This window comes from Rhinichthys klamathensis, unplaced genomic scaffold (genome assembly GCF_029890125.1).
Source record: "Rhinichthys klamathensis goyatoka isolate OS25496 unplaced genomic scaffold, OSU_Roscu_1.1 h1tg000338l_1, whole genome shotgun sequence".
In the NCBI taxonomy this organism is placed as follows: Eukaryota; Metazoa; Chordata; class Actinopteri; order Cypriniformes; family Leuciscidae; genus Rhinichthys; species Rhinichthys klamathensis.
This window is the reverse complement of record NW_026606852.1, coordinates 2286095-2311788: the sequence shown is the minus strand read 5'-3', so window position 1 is coordinate 2311788 and position 25694 is coordinate 2286095. Positions and strand designations below refer to the sequence as shown.

The window sequence follows — 25694 nt, the reverse complement described above, 5'->3', positions numbered from 1 at the left end:
TCGCAAAGAAACTTGTGTTGAAAGATGAAGCGGACAACTTTTTTGAAATTGACAGCAGCTACACAAACCGTAAGTAAATGATTTCATAATGCTTTGTCTGTAAATTACGGTTATATGTGGATAAAGTTTTCAAAACACTTACTCGCGTGTAATACCGAGTGGACGTTGATACTGTTTCCTATGCAATGCATTAGCCAATCATAACAGTGGCCATTAACTGACAAATCTTAAAGGAGCCGCCCCTTAAAAACTGATCACTTCAGACAGAGGGTCAGAATATAATAATTGTTTTTCTGCATATATATTTGTTTTTGTGTGTGTGAGTGCAACAAAACTGCATTAACATTATCAGTGAACCTCAAGAAACATATGAAAACAATAAAAATAATCCATGTCATGACCCCTTTAAAAATGTAGCAGATCTCTTCCACTGTGGTGCTACTGGTAGACTGTTCTGAGATCAGTTGACAAGATCTCTTTCTCTTTCACTCAGTTTATTGTCCAGAAAGCCACATTTCCAGGACTCATTCCCTCCTCTCACCTACAGGCTCAGATGAAGTTATTGCTGATCTGACGCTGATGTTCAAATAAATCCTCGATTTCGGCGCTGTAGGCATCACCTGTGAAAGAAGAGTGTATCAGACAGGGAATTTAGATACTAGTGCATGCATGTTGTGAATCACTCATTGATATGGGGATCATACCTGCATGGCAGCCGTACATAAACACTCTGTGTCCATCATATTTACATCGACAACGCATGATGTTGTTCATAAAGTCTGATTCAGCCATATCCAGGGACGGATTTACCTCAACCTGACAAAACACACACAAGAATGAATAGAACCGTTCAGTAATTATGTCAATTTCTAGGGCAACCCAGAAGGACAATTTACCATGGGTTCCCTCTGGATTTTTTTTTTTTTTTAAGCAGTTTATGGTCTTGTACTTCTACACCTTGTACTTCTAGACTCCAGGTGGTTTGCATTTCTTGAAAATGGTGGCACTGGAGACTATAGGGTTAATATCTTTCAAATTACTATATTTTCTTCTCAACCTGTTCTTGGTGACCCTGTTGCCCCAATGAGCATTCCTTTCCAACGGACACTCCTTAAAGGGATAGTTCACCCAAAAATAAAAATGTTTTCCTCATTTACTCACCCTCATGTTGTTACAAACCTGTATGAATTTATTTCTTCTGTTGAACACAAAAGAATATATTTTAAAGAATGTTTGTAACCAGACTTAATGACTTCCATAGTATTGTTTTCCTACTATGGAAGTCAATGGCTTCTGTCAAATGTTTAATTGCAAGCATGCTTTAAAACATCTTCTTTTGTGTTCAACAGAAGAAAGAAACTCATACACAGGGTTGGAACAACTTGAGGGTAAGTGATGACAAAATTTTCATTTTTGGGTGAACTATCCCTTTAATTTAGCAATTTCTATAGAATCCTTCCAATGGGCAGTTAATCATTTTGACTTTTCAGTATGAGTTCATTCTCCTTTTTGGCCCATTTTACCTGTAAAAGAAAACCTGCTCAATAATTATGCACAACTGAATGTAAGGTGTTTTACACTTAAAACCCTCGCTAACAGTTAAAGATCACTTCTAAAAGACTATATACAAAAAAATTAAAGTAGTTATTGGGTTTGGAATTGGTAAAATGTGCTTGGGGAAAAAATATGAACAGAATATCGACTTGCCTAATAATTATATAATGAATTAAAGATGAACTGTATTAAAAATAGAATTTGTTGGGTTGGTTTTTTTTTTACAATGCCAGCCTGAAATAATACTATTGGTATAATTGCATTATGGCATTGTAAAAGTTTCAAAGTTGCAGACATGCAGAACCAATAAGGACGTGGAACTTGTAAGGAAATGTTATGCAAACAGATTGCTCATCAAACCACTTTACAAATTGGCTCCACCAAACCAGACTCTCAAATTACTGTTATAAAATCGCAATATAATAATTTAATAGTCCAACAAGATGCTGTAAGCAGGGTATGAAGTCAAAAGAGCATGTTTGAGCAACAGTACCTTATAAATTGAATGTGATTATGCCTACTAGGCTTGAGAACTTTTTGAATGCTGATACAACAGTTATTTTATTTTCAACACTGTTGAAATATTGTTCCTAGTAGCCAAAGGTAATTATTCTGTGAGCACATTCAAGTCTCACTTATTTTGTTTGCACTTTTATTAACAGTGTGCAACTTTAACGCTGGACTGTAGAGATCTGGGTCCGAGCATATTCTTGAGCGAGAAAGCACCTGTAAAACTGACGGGAGTAAATTACTCTGAACGTAATTGGCCATGTCTAATAGAAGGGGATATAGCCTGCTTTTCTCCTCCAGCAGGGAAAGCTTAGCATTGGGTTATTTTAGGTGTAGAATTAATTAAAGACAAGACAAGGAAAGAGCAACAAGTTTGTCTGGTTCATGAAGTATAGATGCTTCATTTACACAGCGTCTTTGCTCAGACAGGGTTGGCATGGGATAGCTGGCATCAGATGGTAACTCTGACCTTTTGACTATCACCACTGCTCCTTGCTATGCCATATATAGCAGCAGCCCGATCCCGGTTTGTAATTAGCATCTGCCAAACGTGCTTAAAATATATGCAAATCTATCATGGCGACATTTCGAGCAAATAAATCTTCAAAAAGGTCAGAGCACGAAGGTACACTGTAATTAAAACAAAGCTTCACATCAACCTATATTTTACAACTGGGATGTATAAAAGGCCTCTTGATTGGCCCCTAAAGCGGCTCTTTGATTGGCTGGTTCTGCGTGTGAAGCTCAGCTGCGGAAGTGCCCACAGTGATTTGGGATGATTAACATGTTTCCAAAGTTAATGACAGAGAAAAAGTGGAAAAACTGCATCCTGAAAAGAGAATCTACTCTTGAAAGAATAGTGAAAAATGTTTTGTGCGTGACTGCCGTCTTCCACCGTTCAGATGTTCTGAATCATTTCACCTGCATGATGTAGTCTCCAGGTCTCACGTCGGTGATGTCTATCCACTGGCAGTCGATGTCGTGGCGGTACGTGTCCCAGCAACCCACTGAAATGCCTTGATCTCCATAATTGTAACATGAAAAGCGTTTGTGAAGTCCTGGAGATAAACACAAAAACACTTTTGTTTGCTCTCATAAACCAATTTGCATTAGTATAAGCTTTAACGTAGCTACTCTTTTACCCTCAGGACAGAAGGTGTCTTCCAGACAGAAACTGGCTTTGTGTCCTTCAGCCACTCTGCTTCCGTTGAGTGTGAGGAGGTCATAATGCGTGAACACTTCAATGCTGTGATAATGCCTAAAAAAAAAAAAAAAAGAATTTAAGTACAAGTAGCATTGTATAATTAAGTGATTGCCAAGGCAAGAATCACTATTACTATTGCCCGTACTGTACATTCCTTCACTGCTCGTGCTAAGCACATAAAGATCATTACAAATCACACTGTACAAAATGGATCTAATAAACTTTGTACAACATGTATGTAGATTGTACGATGATGACACCTATTGAATCGTAGGCTACGACGCAAGTTAGTATAGAAGAATAAAACGTCATCAGCATGCGCTAGTGGTAAACAAATAGAGCAAGATTAATCACACTTTGGCAATTGTGGTTTTTATGTGTGCTGAAAAAAAGAGGAGGAAGGAAAAAGAGGAGAATATGGATGCGGTCATGGCTAGGGAAAAGAGTTGGCAACTTGGCATGCCAGTTTTGCAAATGGAGCTTGAGTAGTTTTAAGTTTTAGCGCCATGTCGCAATGATCAATACGCCATTTCATGTTGCATTTTTTTTGGTTAGTCAGTAAACATCGGTCATAGCAGCAAACACACTGTGAGATGATCATGCTCAATTTCTGACACAGTCAGAAAAGTATCGCAGGTCGCAAGACAGTGACAACCTCTCTCACTGTACGACGTTTAGGAGCCACGACCACAGAAATCACAACGATTAGTCATCTTTCATCTGGGACAGCCCAAAATCGGGCAAAAGAGATTATTGCTGAAAGCTCGCAAATACGTGATGGCTCGTGAACATAAACATGTGTCTGTTTGTTTTGCCTAATTTTAATAAAGTAAAGACCTAAGAAAGACTGCAGTATTTTTTCCCATGAACCGGAAGTTGCAACCGACTTTACTTCCGTGTTGTGACGTATTTCCAAGTGAAACGGAATATTGAATAGAGGGCGGGTTTTATTTTAGCACACCTCCTCTCCATCCCTCGCTCAATACAGACTGACGGTTGGAGGGAGTGGTTAAAGATATTCAACCCAAGCCGTTAAACCGACGTCATCAGAGACGGAACGCCATTCCAGAGCGGAAGCAAATTTTTAGATTTTGATTGAAGATTACCATGAAAAAACGCCCAAACAATTCTGTGTATTAACTTAACTTAATTAACACAAATTAGTTGTTCACAATCAATTGTGAATTCATGACGACTTTAAAAAGAATCTTAACATCGACAGCATAGGTGACGTTAAACATACATACTGATTTTCACATACACTCACCTAAAGGATTATTAGGAACACCATACTAATACTGTGTTTGACCCCCTTTCGCCTTCAGAACTGCCTTAATTCTACGTGGCATTGATTCAACAAGGTGCTGAAAGCATTCTTTAGAAATGTTGGCCCATATTGATAGGATAGCATCTTGCAGTTGATGGAGATTTGTGGGATGCACATCCAGGGCACGAAGCTCCCGTTCCACCACATCCCAAAGATGCTCTATTGGGTTGAGATCTGGTGACTGTGGGGGCCATTTTAGTACAGTGAACTCATTGTCATGTTCAAGAAACCAATTTGAAATGATTCGAGCTTTGTGACATGGTGCATTATCTTGCTGGAAGTAGCCATCAGAGGATGGGTACATGGTGGCCATAAAGGGATGGACATGGTCAGAAACAATGCTCAAGTAGGCCGTGGCATTTAAACAATGCCAAATTGGCACTAAGGGGCCTAAAGTGTGCCAAGAAAACATCCCCCACACCATTACACCACCACCAGCAGCCTGCACAGTGGTAACGAGGCATGATGGATCCATGTTCTCATTCTGTTTACGCCAAATTCTGACTCTACCATCTGAATGTCTCAACAAAAATCGAGACTCATCAGACCAGGCAACATTTTTCCAGTCTTCAACTGTCCAATTTTGGTGAGCTCTTGCAAATTGTAGCCTCTTTTTCCTATTTGTAGTAGAGATAAGTGGTACCCGGTGGGGTCTTCTGCTGTTGTAGCCCATCCGCCTCAAGGTTGTGCGTGTTGTGGCTTCACAAATGCTTTGCTGCATACCTCGGTTGTAACGAGTGGTTATTTCAGTCAAAGTTGCTCTTCTATCAGCTTGAATCAGTCGGCCCATTCTCCTCTGACCTCTAGCATCAACAAGGCATTTTCGCCCACAGGACTGCCGCATACTGGATGTTTTTCCCTTTTCACACCATTCTTTGTAAACCCTAGAAATGGTTGTGCGTGAAAATCCCAGTAACTGAGCAGATTGTGAAATACTCAGACCGGCCCGTCTGGCACCAACAACCATGCCACGCTCAAAATTGCATAAATCACCTTTCTTTCCCATTCTGACATTCAGTTTGGAGTTCAGGAGATTGTCTTGACCAGGACCACACCCCTAAATGCATTGAAGCAAATGCCATGTGATTGGTTGATTAGATAATTGCATTAATGAGAAATTGAACAGGTGTTCGTAATAATCCTTTACGTGAGTGTATACGTCGTTAAAATAAAACGATCTATAATAATATGAAAGAAATGTTTCAATAGGTTATTAAATTTGTTTGTGATGTGTATGTTGTATTTATTGTGTATTGCACGCTACTTATATAGACGGTCAGTTGAGCAACAAGATCGCAGCACATGTCAATTCTCACAAGGATGCGTTCTGTGCCCTTCCGAGATCATTCTTTCAAGGCAACCTGGCAAAACTGGTCTCCACGAGAACGCAAGTCCGTTCTTTGCGTTCTTGGAATTAATAAACAGCCTAGTATTAAATGTGTTAAATACCACTCAGAATTCCTTAGCAACTGCATAGTAATGTTCTAGCAACACCGTATAATCATGTTAAATATGATTATACACCAAAGACTTTAGATATACAAAGACAGTGCACTCATATTACTTGAAGAAAGTGCAAAGCACAATATGACGGAAGTCCTCTACCTTTTAAATAAAACAGCCAAAAGCTAATTGGTAAATTCATTGCGCGCTTAGAACTGCACGTGCATTGGCTGGTCAAGCCTGGAAAATAAGATTTTTTAACGCCATTTAAGCATAAGAAACAACATTTATGGGACAGTTCATGTCAGATTTTGTTGCTGATTTTAAATGTCATTTAATTGGGAGTTCAGCAAACAGTTTTTGAGATTTCAGGATTCCCCCATTCAAGTAGATAGGACTTGCTCTTGGATGCCCGAAATACAGTAGCTGCCATGGAGGCGTTGCAAATATTGGCGCAGAGTGAACAGACTTTCCTTGAAAGAGACTTTGATACCACTCACCCACAACACCCTAGAAAAATGGCGGGAATTTTCCCTGACTCTATTCCAGAATATGTAAAAGTGCAGTTGACTTATATTTCATGCTGGCTTGTGAACATGGGCAGAACAAAGGTTCACTATGGACCACTGTCTAATGACCTCACTGCTCCTACATGAAGGTGTTGGCTGCTACGGTAACACCCTTTACAGGAAGTTGTTGTTATGCTGACAGAGTTACGGTTGCAGAGTTGTTTATTCAGCTCGTCTGAATAGACTTCTTTCAAATGCCAACTTCTCTGGTGTTTTTAAAAGATTAATAAAACAGGTTTGGCCTGAGAACACGCAAAGCCCACAACTCCTCCACAACAGAGTGCCTTGTTCCCACAGAATGGGTTTGCAATTATTTTCAGAACACATGTAAAGGGAGTGGAGGTGCTCAAAGCAACTAATTAATCTGAAAGATGATGGCAAGCTTTCTGACCACCCATGACCGGTTTTATAAACAGGAGTGTACGTTCCTTTCATTGCACATTGAAATGACTGAGTGAACTCAACTGAAAGGAAATGTACCCACAAATACTCTTCTAGAATAAAAGATCGTCATACGTCAGGGTTATTCCTACATTATTTAGTTTCATGTGCTGTCTGCATTATTTTAGTACCCGAGTTATTAAAAGAATATGCAAAAGCTGGTTCTGAGTGTTCCAGTTGTGGATGCAGAAGAATATGTAATCAATGTACTTTACTGGGACTGTACACCGAAAACTGTGTTTGACTACACCACATGTCTGGATGGATATATGCTGCACTTATAAGACTTTACATTGCCATGAAAAAGAGTAAGGAAAATAAATTTAATATAAAATTGAATTTACCTAACGCAGCTGGTATTATGTATCTTTTATGTGGAAAATGACAATTGGAAGCGTTTCAGATATTTCCGTATCGATATGTATTGAAAAATCTATATTTTTGTCAACACTACATTGTACTTGGTTTGTTATTTCAGATACCTTTTTAAAAGACTACAATTTAAAAATGTATATTATATATAAAATTCAACCCGCCAAAGTGGCTAGTGGAAGTGACTGCGTTACACGCCGCTGTTGAAATGATTGCGTCATGATAAGGATGGAATATAAAATGCATATAAAAATCAATTTAACTGTTTAAAAGAATATGCAACAAATACAATATAAAAATAAATAACAGTTATAGATAGACAGGAAAAGAAAAAGTAAAAATTGTAATATAAAATTATTAATAATAATAGTAATCTGAATAGAATAAAATAACTTTAATAAGAAAATACAAATAAAAATGTAAGTACTCATTGCAAACTGGATTGCAGGTAGCAAATAAGATTCAGTGTTTGTCACTGAAGCATCTGTGCAAATGTTTCGTGGTCTTGGGGTCCAGTTTCCTTTATGCATCACACTGTATTCTCAGGGGAGCTTTTTATAAAACAAGATGACCAAACTATGTTTTCCCAGAAGCTCTCAGGCTTCTGTTTCATTCTGTGTAGACATTAAAACAGAAGAAAGAAAGAAACCCTCACCTGTGGCACTGGTGCCAGGTCCAGGACTCTCTTGAGGAGCGTGGACGGAAGTCGGCTCTGCCCAAGTTCATGATACGAGAGGAGAAACGCAGAAGCCGGCGGTGTCCGTAGGGCCACTGCATACGGTTGGCAGAGGAGGACAGACAGTTCTCCTCATGAGCACAGGTGAGCAGGTGCAGAGGCCTGTCTTCCAGGTAAGCGCTCTCCTGCACGAGCTGTGCATCCAAAACCAGGTCAGGTGCCGCTAAAACAAGATTCATTCATTGGGATCATTCAGTGCAGATACAATTATAATATGCATCAGATTCTGTCATTCCAATCACTTACTTTCAGAACAGCTGACACCGGCTGCTTTAGCCCCGCCTCCTCGAGGGCAGTGGACGTGATTATTCCGACGGCACTGCTGGATGGACATTTCTGTTCCCACACAGTGAGTCCCACTCAATGTCACTACTTCTGCCGAAGGGTCTCCTTGCCAATAATATGTGTCCTATACACAGAAAGGCCTAATCTTATTTGTCTGCATATGGAATGCTATGCTTAAAATGCAAGACATTAAGTATAGGTAGGTAGTTGACATGAAATACTTTTGGGAAGATGATATGCCCTCTAGTTTCACAAGTTACGAATAATCTTAACTATTTTAATTCAGCACTTCCTACAGTACTTATGTATACCTAATTATGATTTGTACTTAATTAATATGATTATACTGTATGTATGCAGCATTTACTAGTTAAGTGAAGAAACAAGGTGAAGCCAACAAGTTAACCAAAAGAAAATGAAAGAATGAACAGCTAAGACTTAGGATACACACACACACCTATATTAATTCCCATTCATTTGAACTTAAAATCTACATGATGATGTTAAGCTACTTATTTATGGGTCCAGAACTTAGTCATTATTCCTTATTACCAGAAATAATGCAATTTTACCCTTCTTCAATTTTTTGCAAGAACAAAAAGCGCATTACTTGTCCAATTCTCCACCAAAATATAGTATAAATTATGCTGAAAACACACACTAATCCTGAATTTATTTAATGCAGATTCTTTGGGGGAAGAAAGATTAGATGATTTCCATTACAGTTTTAAAACAATTCATTTTTAATGAAGTGAATGCTGAAAAATGAGTATAAATAACCCTAACTTCATTCATTTGTTTATTTATTTGGCGTAATTTGGGGTTGCGATATGACCTGGACATTTCTTTATGAGATTTCGCAAAACAGTTTAGTTCAGCACATGTAGTACAGAGATAGAATTAAGGTAAACAGTGTGAAATGAAAGTATAACTGCCTTGATTCCTGTTCTCAACTATTTCTAAACAACCTGTCCCACCTCTTCATCTTCACAAAACAACAACTGTATAACACTTATGTTTCCCAGAAGTATCCTAACCCCTAAACATGCACAGGAATATCTCAAATGCACACAGACTGACGCAACCAAAGCAACATATTCAGAGCGATTACTGGAAAACACAACATTCTTCAGCAGTCTCACCTGATGGGCACGCGAGGCGAAACCAAAGCCCAGTTGCCTGCACACCACCATAGCTTCATTTATTCCCCAGTTTTCACTGCAAATCGTCCCCCAACGCTTTCTGCCCCCCACCTCCATGAGCACCTCCACACGACCCTCAGCCGAATCCCTGCCGCCTGCCAACCGCACCTGAAACACAAACATGCTCACAGGAGTGAAACCTACACATACAGTGGCCTCAAAGAATATACAAACACTTTTGCAAACAAATTATGCTAGAACTTTTCTCAGAACTAACTTCACTTTCCTAGGTGATGTTTAGTGGATTGAGTGTGTAGGCTATATTTAAAATAAATGCCATAATGCATTTAAATGTACATATCTACATGTAGCATTTGGCATCTATTTATCAGTTTGTGTATTCCCTGGGAGACAAACCCTTGACCTTGGTGTTGCCAGCGCCACTGTGTGAGATACAGGAATGAATAACTAGCATATAATACATTATATAAAATAGCAAAATCTGTATATTTAGCCTATTTAAAATAAATGTCTTTTAATGCACTAAATGCAAAGACATTTTAAATTACGAATATTTGTCCATTATATAACGCAAAGACATTTTAACTGTGGCCAAAAGGGGTACTTCACTGCTGGCAAAATGGGCTTTCAATAAAAATGTGCTGCCTATGCAGCAGAAAGGTGATTTTTATATTATTATTATTATTGGTTCTTACTGACTATAGAAAACAGAGAAAAAAATGCTGTTGTCTTCACTTTTGCCAAATAGCAAAGGAAACTTTTAACACCCATAATGCACTGGGCATGTTGGCGACCAAGGCCACTCCCACCAGTCTGCTATGAATTTGCTTACGAGAGTCAAATACCGCTTTGCTCTAGTAGGAAATACATTTTAGCAAACCTTTAGTCACTTGACTTGTATTGCTCCCGGATGCAAGAATTCAAAGAGTAAACATTTAGTAGGAGTGAGTTATTTTCAGTTTCCAGTGAAAGATCCAGCGTGTTGTAGACCGTGGATAATTTAAGGCTGCAAAGAATCGTAAATACGGAGAGAACGGCGCAGCGGAAAATTTGTAAAACCTCAATGTTTGTAGTCAACATTTCAAACTTGATGAGCACGAAAAGGAGGGGAAAAACTGAAAGAACGCCCAACCCGTCAAGGCAAAACGCTGTCGCGTACAGGTAATAAAGCTGTTGTCAGTGTTCATTTTTTACCGTAATGCAACGTAATGTAAGACAATACAATAAAGAGTAGGTTTTGTTAATAACCATCTGTTGATCCGACTGTCATGGCCAGGTGTGCAAATAATTCAGAAGAATAATCTGTAGTTTCACAAAAGCTCTGGATCTGTAAAAAAGTCCTTTTGCTGACAAATAAACATGAATTTCTCTCTCCAGGTAACATGGAGAACAAGTCAACATTATTAATTTACATACTGCATACTACCAACCGACATTGTAACAATACAAAGCGGGTTGAAAATCTACAAAGCTACACTTTAAGTGTCCAAATATTTCGGGGGACTAACTGTGCAGATAACATGACTGATAGGAGCTATCTGAAATATATCAGAGTAACCTGTGATCGTTTTGCTCACCGTGGTGTCCACGCCTGTCTTAGGAACATAGCACTTGACAGAAGCATCCTGGCTGTGTTTGAATGTCCAGGGAGGGACTTCCTGGAAGAAACAATCCAAAATGGAGCGCTCTGTGCCAGTGCACTGCACAGAGTTAATGTGGATTGGCCCCGTCCCTGTAGAACAAACAAACAGTAAATGTCACTGGGGAATCACAAGTTAAAAATCTCAAATATAAAACAAAATAACAAACACCAGGCCTGTTTGAGTTCTTTCTGCCACAGAGAACACTATACACTTTCTAACCGGCCCTTTCCAGAAATTACCTTTAAAAAAAAAATGACTGACCAACTGCTGCCATTTGTCACTTTCTCAAACTAATATTTGATCTTTACTGATGTAAATCTATTGAGGATCATTACTGAGCAACTGAACAATTCATTGTTATAAAAATGGCAGATAAATAAGCTTTGCATCGTCACAATTCATCCAGCCCATGTAAGAATAATATCAATTAATGATTACCGAAAACCACGTTGTAAATGGATTCCTTCTTATGGGCAGTGTTGGGGGTAATGTGAGTAATCTGATTATGTAATCAGATTACTTTCAAGTAACTAGTAAAGTAACACATTACTTTTAAATTTACAACAAAATATCTGAGTTACTTATTCAAACAAGTAACCCACGTTACTTTGTTTTCCCATTTATAAACGGACACCTCTCCTGTCCCCATGTTGAGAGAAACTCTGCAAACCTGCAATAATGAAATGTTAAATAACACAAATATAGGCTACTTTATGTATTTAATCTCAATTTATTAACCAATGTCTCTGCTGCTGACCTTCGATGATTCAATACTAATACTAATAAGCAAAAACTATTTTAGATAAACATCACATTTGTGTTTTATTTTTTTGTTTTTATTGCTGAGGTAAGTGTCGAACTTTCTCCTGCGTCCTATTCTTCTGCAATCCAGAATGACAGCACAGCTGAACGGTTTGTTTGAGCCGAGCCTGTACAGACGTGAAATTACATTTCCTTCAACCTAAGGCTTATTCATTTCACTTTTGAAATGAGAAAGATGAGAAAAGGTGACGCAAAAGTAACTAAGTAACGCAATTGGATACTTTTTAGGGAGTAACTTTCCCCAAAACGGGGACGTTCTAAAAGATGTGTAGTGTTAAAGCACTAAAATTCCTCACACACCAGAGGGCCACACATGAGTCTGATCAGATACAGAGGAGTGGATTTGTTCGTGTGAAATCATTATCATCACATTCTTGAGGTTCTATGGAGATAAAAAGCTTGATAAAAAGTATCAGATGTCACAGTTCATTTCCCTCTTTGTTTACTGTGATGTCAAAACATTGGTCGAAATCATAGTTCAACGTGAGCAGTGTGCTAAAACTCCATGAATCTCACAAGGATGTGAAATCTGCAGCATAAATAAACCAGAGCAACATTAGTGTAAGAGTAATTATATCGTTTTTTCCCCCATCTCAGAAATACATGCTGGGGAAATTCAGGGTAAATGAAGCAGAGAGCTGTATAAACTGCTGTGGAAAAACAGTGATTATGTGCTATTGCGCTGCTCCCGGCTAAGTTTGGTGATCGCACTGATAAAAAAAAAAAAAAGATTTTTAACAGAGCAATGAAATAATGACCAGCTGTTTAGTTTCGAAGCAAAAATGATAGAGCACAAAAGCAAACACAGCACCCGATTTGGCCTCGCTTCTGAAGCAGATTGCTAGAGATTGGCTAAAACCATGAGGATTAATATGGAAATGTTCCCTCACAGAGAATATATAATCATGTATTTAAGCAAAGAGTGGAGACCAAAAGTAAAAGTTAAGAGTCATTGAAAAACCCATTGATCGACTACAGGGAAAAAAAAGAAGAAATGCAAGAGATGTCTAATTATTGTTCAATTTCTCCAGTAGACAGTATGATGACATCATAATTTGGACTCAAATGGCTCAATCAAAACTTTCTCTTTGTGTCATGTGCTACTATATAAATATAGATATACATATAAATAAAGGATAGTATATTTTTACAAAATAAATATACACTACCATAAAAGTTTGGGGTTACTAAGATTGTTAATGTTTTTAAAGTAAGCCTCTAATGCTCACCAAGGCCGCATTTATTTAATAATAAAAAAAAGAAAAAAACAGTAATACTGTATTATATTACTGTAATACAGCTTATATTTGAATATTATTACAACCTAAAATAGGTTCGGTAACACTTTACTTGAAGGGGTGTGCATAAGACTGACATGACACCTTCATAACCATGACATGACATATGTCATGAATACGAAGTAGGGTTTATGCATGTTTATGACAACTGTCATTAAGTGTCTTTCGCTCAATAATGACATTTTGAATGCAAATATGACATTGTTTAAGATGTCTTTGTTATGACATCTTGACATAAACCATAACATCATAACCTGTCAGTGTCTTTGTCATGACAACTTGACATTAAATTAAGTTAAACTGTCATGTGGTTGGTTTTGACACTGGCTGTCATCAGTCCATTATAACTGTGGCATGAATATTTTCCGTGACCTCAACTACAGTGGTACAAATTGAATTTGTCATTAAAAAGTTATAATGGCTTCATGACAGCCAATGTCAAAACCAGCCACCTGACAGTTTAATGTAATGTTAACCAAGCTAAGTGGTTTCTTAAGTTTGATAATTAATCTGCTAGGTCATGTTTATGACAGGTTGTGTTGTCTTAGTAATGTCAAGTTGTCATGACAAAGACACTGACAGGTTATGATGTATTTGTTTATGTCAAGGTGTCATAACAAAGACATTTCAAACAATGTCATATTTGCATTAAAAATGTCATAACTGAGCGAATGACACTTAATGACAGTTGTCATAAACATGCATACAACTTCCTTCATATTCATAACATGTGTCATGTCATGATTATGAAGGTGTCATGTTAGTCTTATGCACACCCCTTCAAGTAAAGTGTTACCATAGGTTCACTATATTTTTATTTATTCATCTGATGCAAAGATTAATTTTCAGCATCATTACTCCAGTCTTCAGTGTCGCATGATCTTTCAGAAATCATTCTAATAATCTGATTTGGTGCTCAAAATACATTATTATCAGTGCTGAAAACAAAATATTTTTGTGGACATTTATGAACATTATAGGCCTACTAACTGTGATTGGGTTTGGTTACTTTTAATCAATTGAATGCTTCCTTGCTTAAATAAAAAAATGACTAATTTAACTTAAATATAAATCTTAGCATAAATATAAAACCGTGTATGCACAAAAAGGCAAGTAAATAAGTAAGTATTGCAGAAGTGGCTGAAGGAAAGGGAGTGGTTCTGTGAATAGTTTCACTAGAGTGTGGTTTACGGAAAATGGACATTTTCTTCTCCCTAAAATAAAACAACATATATATATTCCGCATTAATGGTGTTTTCCTTTCATGGAATGACTATAATCCCTATTTTAAGAGCAGATTAAATTGCTATATAAGAAATATTTCTCTTCAAAGCCAGAGGAAAAACTCAGTGTGTACTGCATCCCAAAATATATTCTCATCTTATACGTTTTGCCAGTAAAGCAAGAGGTGAACCGGTGAACGTGACTTTAAATCCCTTGTCTATAGTGTCTGACTGAAGTAAAACCAGCTGATACTGCATTCAAACAAATCTCAAAACATGAAGTCATCGAGGGACTTCAGAAACGCTTACTTACTTCTTACTGGGAGGTCAGACTTAGAGAACGCCTCAACAGAATTTGTTGCTTCACGCCGCATTGGCCTTAAAAGATCTACATTGTCATACATGTTCATGCTAACTCCACCATAAAACTATTTTTGAACAAACAAAAAAAATCCACAGAAAGAATGTGCTTCCACAATGCAGCCACAATGACATCCAATTTTCAAACTTGTTTCCACCACTAAGCACATTAAAGGGATAGTTCACCCCAAAATGATGTAAATGATGACAGAATTTTCATTTTGGGGTGAACTATCCCTTTATGTTATATTAAATGTCTGGAAAATCTGGCAGTGCAATAAGCACTGTACCAACACCATTATTCAGGATCATTTCTAAATGTGGTGACCACAGTCTGGTACATGTAGCCCATCTCAACAGATTTCCTATTTTTACTGCCTGTCCCAAACAGTCCAGCTCTGTTCTGTCATTGAAACACTAATTTGTGTCTCGTTTCACTCACTATATGTTTTTGTGGCCTCGGCTGCACTTGGTAAATTATACATGACATCTAAATACCTAAAGACCTCGATGCTATAGATGGACAGAAATCATAAGCTTTGATCCAAAGTAGTCTTACATCCAAATGGATGAATTCAAAAACCAGCAAGTGTAGTCACTTTCTAATATAGCTTCTTTTTGTTTGCCACACCTGCCGATGAAGGGTGATTAAGAAAATTTACCAACCAAAAATATGTATTAACCGACATTAAACTATAATTGACATTATTTTTTTTGTATTTTTGTCTCAATGACAATGAGATTTAGCTGTTTTTCTTTGTGCGTTATAGCAATCATAGAATTTCATATATTAAAGTCACTTATGCTCACAAGGGCTGCATTTATTTAATCAAAAATACAGTAAAACAGTAATACAGTATTACAATTTAAAATAACTGTTTTCTACTTTAACAGGAGTGTATATTAGCTTACTTACTCTTACAAAAAAGATGTTTATTAATTGTGTTATTACTTCTTTAAACTAAAAATAACATTATGTATTTATCAGAAAAAGGTTCTGTTGTCAATCCGCGTTCAGTGACGCTGATGACGTAAGACGCTGCTGACGTGTTATCTGGTGTGTCAGTGTATTCAGGTTCAAATAAATATGGCTGGGCAAAAAAAATGCAAGTCTTCCTCTGTGTCGAAATTCTTAGACATGTTTGCGAAGACTGTTTTGTTTACAGCGTGCGTCTCCCTCAGACTGTATACGAAGCTCGGGCGCACCAGATACACGTCAGCAGCGTCTTACGTCATCAGCGTCACTGAACGCGGATTGACAACAGAAACAGAAGAGAATACAATGCTGAATAAAGTCGTAGTTTTTGTTATTTTTGGACCAAAATGTATTTTCGATGCTTCAAAACAATCTAACTAACCCACTGATGTCACATGGACTACTTTGATGATGTCTTTATTTCCTTTCTGGTCAAGGACAGTATACCGTACATACATTTTCAATGGAGGGACAGAAAGCTCTCGGACTAAATCTAAAATATCTTAAACTGTGTTCCGAAGATGAACGGAGGTCTTACGGGCTTGGAACGACATGGGGGTGAGTCATTAATTACATAATTTTCATTTTTGCGTGAACTAACCCTTTAAATTAAAACCTTGATTGGATTATTTTCATTAGATGTAAGTAGTCAACCTTAGCCAGGTTCATTTCAAGTCTGTACTTTCATATGAGTCAATACTGGTGCATTACAGCTTATATTTTAAAGTAACAGACCCCCTAAAATTATCATAATCCATAAATCAACATTTCGTCATTTCAGTTCTTTGAATGGTAGCACCTGATTTAACATCATTATGAGTCAAACGTCATTTCACTTCCTTCCTTTAAAAAAACAAACAAAAACAAATCTGCACGACATTAGTGGCTGTGTTTTTCATCAGTGCGATATCTGGAAGTCTTCAACAAATTGCTACTGTCATCGCTTCACTCTGACCGGATGAGATAATTGCTCTGCCAAAGAGAAAAGATGCCGCTCGGAATACAGATCAGCGTTGAGTCTCAGTCAGCTTAAATAAACTCACATGCAGTGTGGATCTGAGGCAGAGAAAGTTCAGGGAAAGTTCCTTGGCTTAAAGAATACGGTACATTCATGCTTTGCGCCTGGAGAGTGTGATTTTGCATAATGTCAGACATCCTCATGTCACATCATAGACTGCTTTCATATTCAGATGCAGACAGGCGTATCCCACAGATAAGCAGAGCTTTCCAATTAATCTCAGACTCAGACTTCGTTGGAATCATGTGCCACACTCAGTATAATAACCATGTTTGTAGTTATGAATCACCTTCTTCCCCAAAACAGATTAAAGGAATAGTTCATCCAAAAATGAAAAATCTGTCATTTACTTACCCTGGAGTAGTTCCAACTGGGATCAGAATGAGGGTAAGTAAAGAATAACAAATCTTTTTTTGGGGTCAACTATTTCTTTAAGCTTAAACTACTGTGATTCTCACCTTGACCCATGTATGCTCCGGAAAGAGCCTCTTTGGCAGAGCCGAAGCCCAGCTCTCTGCACACCACGCTGGCTGAGATACGGTCCCACAGGTGGTCAACCACAGTTCCCCACTTCCCCTCGCGCAGAACCTCCACTCTGCCTTCTCCCAGACGTGGCCCTGACTTCAGGCGCACTGACAGCTATGAGAGGAGAAAAGAGTTTGACAAGGTTACTTTCAGGAAATCATATTTTTCCACCTCAGTCCCGAAGTACCAGGGTTATTATAACCACAATTGATGTTTGAGGACCACCAGTGGGACTGCCTTCCCAAAGCTTCAGATTAGTGGTCAACAAATATGTTTTAATTTTTTTTTTCAATGGTTAATTCTAATAGCCCCAACCCTAAACATCTGTTTATAACCAATGATGACGTTTTTAAAAGTTTTTTACCCTCACCAAGGTTGCATTTATTTGATCAAAAATACAGTAAAATAATACTGTAATATTATGAAATGTTATTATAATTCACTGCTATTCTAATATATTTTAAAATGTAATTCATTCTTGTGATGGCAAAGCTGAATTTTCAGCATCATTACTCCAGTCTTCAGTGTCACATGATCCTTCAGTACAATTTCTTATTATCAACATTGAAAACGGTTGTGCTGCTTAATATTTTAGTGGAAACCTTAATAAATCTTGTTAAGGACTATTTGATGAATAGAACGTTTATTTCAATAATGGCATAATGAGGGTCGAATTAGATTTTAGTAATTAATAGTGTTATTAAGTGATTTATTTTTTGTGATTTTTGAGTGATTCATTTTTTGTGATTTTTGAGTTATGTATTCAGTATAACCATTCAAATGTAATGATGATGAGTGGGGACAAATTGGTTATTCTGATGCAAACATTAAAAACATATTTTTTATATATTATACAAACATATTTTTCATTTTTAAAACTATTTAACATTATACACTAAACATCCAATAATAGCTGGTCAATAACAGCCAGTCAATTAATCTAAAATAACAAAGGGTATGTTCAGACTGCATGCAAATCAGATTTTTTCTCAAATCAGATATTTTAAGGCAGACTGTCCGCACTATTAATTTTAAGTGATCAAATAAGATGTGTGTGTCCAGACAACCTATCTGCATAGGTTGCTTTGGTAACGACAGCTTTCAAAAAATGGAGGTGCATCATCTCGCTCTTCAAATAAGTGCCCTGTCGAGTTGTGGTGCAGAATGGAATCACTGAGAATGAGAGAGGGAAACCCCAGATCCTTCTGAGGATTCCTGCCTCCCTTTGTTGTTCTTTTGGATACCAAAGCAAGAAGAAAGTGAGGAATACCAGTCTCCACCGTTGCTGAGTTTTCTTGTGCGACAAAGGAGACTGTTATTATATATTGTGATGTCCCGTGCTGTTGTCAAGGTTGAAATTTTGAATACCGTTTGAATACCATATTAATACTTTCGTCATTTCCGTCACCGACTTTGAGGTTATCGTTGTGTGTCACATAAAGAGTAATGCAAAAGACAATTTGAAATCCGATTTGAGCTGACAGAGTGTCCAGACTGAGACGCAATCTGTAAAACTCTGATTGAAATCGCATTTCCAACCACCTCCAAATAGGGTTTGAATAAGGTTTGAAAAATTCAGATTTCATGTGTTTTTTTTTCCTGTCCAGACTTTCAAAAACCCATCTGGATAAAATCTGGATATGCAAAAAATCTGATTTTTGCTGGCAGTCTGAACAGTCTAAATGTTTCAAGGATTACCTGCACAGGGTGAGGTGCCTGGGGTCTGCCAGAGGACATACGAGCAAATTGCGGTCCTGGGACACAGCGGGCCACAGCATGGCGACCGTTCTTACAGGGGGCGGGGCTTCGCGGGATTGACAGCTGGGTGTGACAGTCCGCTAGGCTGGGCTCTGTACCCAGACAATGTACTTTCTCAACCCAGAATCCCTTCTTCTTGGTCATCTGACTTAATCTAGGAGACATCATAGTTCACAAGAGCATTAGTACATTAAGTTAAATTAAGAGTAATAAGATGTTCTGATGTAAAGAAATACGCTTTAGTGTGCATGTAGATATTCGGCAAAGAAGAGTAAAATGAATTCACCTCGTTGTTGAATCCTTGACCTTTGTATCCCATATTTTTCTGTAAATGGAAAAAAACATGTTGGAAAAAATCTGACAAGTGATGCAATTCATGATGCTGTTAATAATATGAAAATATTATTAATAATATAAAACATATTACACTGGAAATAAGGCAAAATAAACCACATGAGATTTTGTCGTTAGGAGACAGTTATAGTGAGTAAAAACTCATTATTCCAGGTCTTGACCGGTTCATTACCAATGTGTCTTTATTCAAAACACTTTCAACTAAAGATTCATCTGTTAACATTGCTGTTATAATAATAAAATGTATGGCCCACAGACACAGACATCAAAGAACATATGTTTTAACTTAATCTACCACTAAACTGGCTTTCAAATATGTACATTCTATAAACAGATATTTCCACTGGCGTGTTGGTATCCCGGAATGGGCACAGTAAGACTTCCCAAAAAACAAACTGAGACAAACGAGAGAGAGCGGGAGACCAAGAGAGAGAGAGAGAGAGAGAGATCCACCCATGAACACCTGCCCTCTAATGCACCTGTCATCACAGTGACACATTATATAATCACTGTCATCATCCACCGTCTGTCCAACTAAATGTGGTAGCTTTTAAAGATTCGTGCTGGTATAACCCAAAGGATTTTACTCTGATTTAGCTGAATCTGTTTTTTTCTGACTACACACACAAAATAGTTTATCAAACTTTAACTACTTTAATAAGGACTTTCAAAATATATAAATTCAATACAGAATTAATAAACTCATTTTCCTGATGGAAGCGTCTTAACGAATAAAATTTGAGATAATATCAGTCAACAGAAAAGAAACAAGTCAACTGCTGTGTGGAATCTCCAGTTTAATGACCTCATACAATATTCTGGATGTTTCTGAATATGACATTCTGTAGCAGAGTAACATTCTAGTAACTTGCAAATCTTAAAAATGATCATTTGCAGCTGGAATTCAAATAAACAATTTCATATAATTGATATAAGTTGTCCTTTTATATAGGCTATCAGATGTAGTTCTCTGAACATGAAAAGATACTTTACAATAACTAATATACATATACAGTCTTACAGTGGCTGGCACTGAAATACCCACCTGCTCATGTAATTAGCCCAAGAGTTCCACCCTTGGTTTACTGCTGAACCAAGAAAACTTAATGATAGAGAGAGCTGGTCTGTTTGGAGACAACAATCATGCCACTGTTTTAAGCATTAGTCTATACACATACACACAAAACTCTCTCTGTCTCTTTCTCTCTCTCTCTACATATTAGAAATGCTGTTTAAGCATTTATTTAAGCAAGAGGGCACTCAAATCGCTGATATATTGAGTACATCTTAAGGACCAATCTCTACAGTCATGATATAAATCAATACAAGGACGGACGTTTTCATGAAAAGGTTTCTTTAACACCAGCCACTTTTATATCTCCAGGGTTGATTGTTATTAAAAATCCACTTTTATATATATAAAAAGTGTGAAACTTGCCTACTTGAAACTAAACATGAAAACTAAATTGCCTTAGCAATTATTTCCTAAGTGCAGGTCATACATTTGGCCATCGCATTTGATTAAAGAAAAATAATTGTGCCTCATCCTGTACAATGTATGTGATATAATACAACATATAAATAATGAAAATAATGAAAAATCTCCAGCCCGATCTCACGGCAATTCGTATGAATTTTACGAGGTGGCTAATTCGTACTAATTCATACAACCTCACTCGTACAAATTCGTACGATTTTTGCTAATTCGTACATATTTTACGAGTTACCAAATTCGTATGAATTCGTACGAATGACCTACCCCTGGCCCCGCCCCTAAACCTACCCATCACGTAGGTTTAGACAAATCGTACAAATTCGTACGAGTGAGGTCGTATGAATTAGTACGAATTAGCCACCTTTTAATCACTCGTACGAATTCGTACGAATTGGTCGTGAGATAGCGTTGAAATCTCTCACACCACAACACCGAATGTTGAATGCCTAAACTGATTATTGTGCTTGACCCTCAAAGGTGATTCTCAATGGACTGAGAATCCTGCAATTAAATGACACCGAGACAAATATTACAGTAAAAACTCCATAAATATAGAAGGTGATTTTTCTTTCTGAACACAGTCTGACTGGGGCACTGCTTTAGACTCAAAGGAACAGAATTCGAACCATTAAAATATTGTATTTCATTTCTTGAGATGCTCGTCTAAGGATATTTGATCCTTATTGTGGTTTAAGTCTTGCAGTTTCCTCGGTGACAGAGTGTGTCCTGCTGACACAGCAGCCTATGGGGCGCAGCTATAATTGTAATCTGCCTTTCCCTTACTCGCCAAAAACGTGGAAATCTTCTGAGGGACCCAACATTTAATTACAGCATCTTTAGCTGAGGATCCAGAAGAAGCAGTGTCAGGGCGGGGTGGCTCGCGATCTCTGAGACGCTGAGTGGGAGCGTGAGGGAGCGCTCTTCAGTACATCTGCCAAGTCTGGTGCTCTTTGGAGACTTAACAAAATGCACGTAATACATGGTGAGGTCAGGTATGGGCACACTCACAGACGAGGAAGAGCCAAATGGAGATTCTCTAGGACTTAAGCCACGAAAGCCACAGCTAGCTCTATAAGCTCTAATTTAAGTTCAAACAGCATCTTCAAGTTGCTGTTTGTGGCATGTCTTTGAGTCATGCATAAACAAAAGCTTGCTTAGGTGTTCCTGTGACCTCAAGATTAGGATTCTCAGGAAAAAGGGTACAAAGCCTAAAAAACAAGATAACAAAAACCTGTCAATGAACTTATCGACTGGGTAAGATTTTTTTTTTTTTTAGAGCATAAAAAGTTTAAAATTGCTCAACGCTCAAGGACATTTATCGGGGCATTTTGTAATGCAGCAGCAGACAGACCTTAGAAGAATCCTCAGCAGAGAGCACGTACAACACTTATAACGCCCCAGCACAAACCTAAAAAAGCTTGGAGGCCGCAGACACATAAGATTAAGGTGCTGCTTTTTATAATGAGCACATGGGATGGAATGCCAGCACGGCCAAAGTCCATTCACACGATGGGAATAAAATAGTTGTGCTGCAAGTGTGGTAACTCAAAAAAAAATGCCTCTGAACCACCACAGCATCCTATAAGAGGAGCAAAATAAGGCAACAATGAAAAAAATGAAGTGAGGACACAAATAAGAACAAAAAGTGGTAACTGTTAGGAAACCTATTTCAAACCAAATTATTCATTATCAAACCATTCTTTCAGCATGGTCATGAAATAAAAATGTGCTTGTGCAACAGACAAATAAGAAGGTTGGTTGGTACTGTAGGTAGGAAGGAGGGGAAGAAAATAAAAAGGGAGCTAGGCAAATACTGTAGATTTGGTGGATAGGTGGATAAGTAGTTTGGTAAATATGTAGAAAGTAGGTAAATGATAGGTAGTTAAGGTAGGTAGACAGGAGGGGGGTGAAAATAAGTAGGAAGGTAGATAGGAGGATAAGTATTTAGGTAGGTAAAAAGGTAGGTAGGCAGTTTGGTAGGAGTGTAAAAAATAGGTAGGTAGGTAGAAAGGTAGGTACATTGGAGGGTAAAAAAAAGGTAGATAGGTAAGTAGGCAGTTGACTAAGTAGGCAGGTAGGTATAGTTAAAAGATAGGTTGGTACGTAAATGATAGGTAGTTGACTGTAGGCAAGTAAGTAGATAGGATGGTAAAAAGATTGATAGGAGGGTAACTAATCCAAAAAGGAGACGAAAATATGTAGGCAGGCAGATGGATAATGTGGATAGGTTTATAAAGGCAAGTAAAAAGGTAGGTAGGAAGGTAAGTACAAAGGAAGGTAAATAAATAGGTATATGTAGGAAATTAGGTAAATGATAGGTAGTTATACAAGTAAGCATGTAGGAGGGGAAGCAAATATATAGGAAGGTAGATAGATACTTTAGATGGGCAAGTACAGCAAGTTGGTCGGTGGATATATGGACAAGTAAAGTAGGTTAAAAAAGTAGGTAGGTATAGGGGTTGGAAGGTGAAAAGATAGGTAGGCGAGTAGGTGAATGATAGGCTGACTGTCACAAGTGGTTGCAGGCAGACAGATGAAGACAAGGCAAGTTTATTTATATAGCATATTTCATACACTATGGTAATTCAAAGTGCTTTACACAGAAAGGAATAAAAATAATCCCAAAATGAAAAGCAAGGAAAATTAAACCAGTTATAAAAGGAATTAAAAGTGTAAAAAGATGATACATAGATAGACTTCTCATCTAGCATAAACACCGGTGTATCATATTTTTCACAGCTCCCAGTTTTACTCTGAGATTTTCCCATGGTGATCACACTGTGTCTGTGGTATTCTTTGGTGCCTAAGAAATCTATTGTACGTCTCCAATAGACCCGATTCATCCCTAAAATCGGACAGGAGGAGCTCTAGGACTGACTCAAGGGGTAACCTCGGGTTCACTACCCCACCAGTCCGCACCCCAAAGAATAAGAAGAATAAAGTTCCAACATGAGTTTAATAACAAATATCCAAAAGGTAAACAGAAGGTGGCATCACACATAATCGTACGACAGACCAGACAGAGAATGAACGCGAGGGAACAATTTATATAGTGACGCAAACAAGATGATTAATAGAACACAGCTGAACCAAACAAACTCATAATGACAGTGACGATGGTAACAAAGGAGCGGCGGAAAAATCAAACAAAGGAACATAAGAATTAATGAAAACAAACTAAAAGTCAATGATAACTAAGACAAACTGAACATAACTCTGAAAGTGACTATGTAGGTAGGTCTAACCCAATGCGAGTAAACTTTGGATGGATGGATGGATGGATGGATGGATGGATGGATGGATGGATGGATGGATGGATGGATGGATGGATGGATGGATGGATGGATGGATGGATGGATGGATGGATGGATGGATGGATGGATGGATGGATGGATGGATGGATGGATGGATGGATAGTTTATGTTGGTAAAAAGGTAGGTATGTTGATGGGTAGATATGTAGGTAAAGACAACAAACATGAGCACATAATTGCTCCAAGAAATTAATGTTTTCTAAAAAGATCCGTAATGGACCTGGTCATCTCTGATTCAGTATTTATGCTCTATATCAATATATCATCCTGTATCCTGACTGTAGGAATCAAGATCCAGTAGAAAAGCATTCACAGTACCATCATTGTTATGTGTATAGACTCATTATGCAGATAGACAACCTGTATAAATGCCTTTTTAGAATAAGAGCTAAAGGTGAAATATAGCCCAGAAACTCCCAACAGTAATCTGCTCTTTACAAATAACTGATCAATAAAGACAAGACTGTGAAAGTACAGCTTGGTTGGAAACACTCTGTGAGGAGGCAGGAGAAAGTCAAGGGTGACAATGTCAATAAAATCATTAAACAAACTTGAAACTCTTTCTCCAACAACAGACACTTTATAGGCTTTAAACTGATGTCCTTTTCCAATAACAATCAGCAGGAATATTAGACTTCTTACTTAAATCTAAGCGTTCGGAACAGACCGTTCATTTCACTAGCACTGGGGTCTAGATAGCATCAGTACGTTTGAAAGATCTTTTAATCATTGCTTAAGTGCTCAAGTTTGTGAAAGGTGCCTGGGGAACAGAGATAAGGGAAACAGACGTGCTATTCCAACCAACAGAGGAGGTGAATCTTTCACTTTACACTACATGCAGAGACAAACATCTTTTTGTGCTTAGAAATGAACCTTTTCTACTTGCAATATCATCCTCACATCATCCTGTGTGGTCCAACAAACATAGCAAATCCAAAAACAAACAAAACAAGGGGAAAAAAGAAATAAAGATAGGATCCCTTGAATAACAGCTACCAGTCTTTCTATGTATTTTTATACTGAAATTTAAATTACTAAGGAATACATTTTTTCCTCAAATATATATATATATATGAAAGAAATTACTTTTATATACTTTTATACTATAAAATATTTGGTAACACTTTATTTTACAGTCATTTTTACACGTTACATGTAGTTACTGTAGTTATAATTAATAATATTTCACAATATTATTATTTTTATTGTATTTTTTTATTAAATAAATGCAGCCTTGGTGAGACTTCAAAAACGTTCAAAAACAAAACAGACCCTAAAATTTTTAATTCAACATCAACATTTAAC

At 37.5% G+C, this 25694-nt stretch overlaps 1 protein-coding gene across 1 annotated transcript in view; it reads right to left on the bottom strand.

Annotated features, from left to right (window-relative positions):
• Positions 1–379: 379 nt before the first annotated feature.
• loxl4 (lysyl oxidase-like 4) overlaps positions 380–25694 on the bottom strand; it is a 32523-nt gene continuing 7208 nt past the window's right edge. The window contains exons 5-15 of the mRNA XM_056272423.1: positions 19514–19552; positions 19168–19381; positions 17403–17583; positions 11182–11336; positions 9584–9751; positions 8403–8565; positions 8076–8319; positions 3207–3322; positions 2986–3122; positions 705–816; positions 380–620 (exon numbers count right to left, since the gene is read on the bottom strand). Of these exons, the coding sequence (XP_056128398.1) occupies positions 550–620; positions 705–816; positions 2986–3122; positions 3207–3322; positions 8076–8319; positions 8403–8565; positions 9584–9751; positions 11182–11336; positions 17403–17583; positions 19168–19381; positions 19514–19552 (1600 nt within the window). The 3' untranslated portion in view covers positions 380–549. The remainder of the gene's footprint in view (positions 621–704; positions 817–2985; positions 3123–3206; positions 3323–8075; positions 8320–8402; positions 8566–9583; positions 9752–11181; positions 11337–17402; positions 17584–19167; positions 19382–19513; positions 19553–25694) is intronic.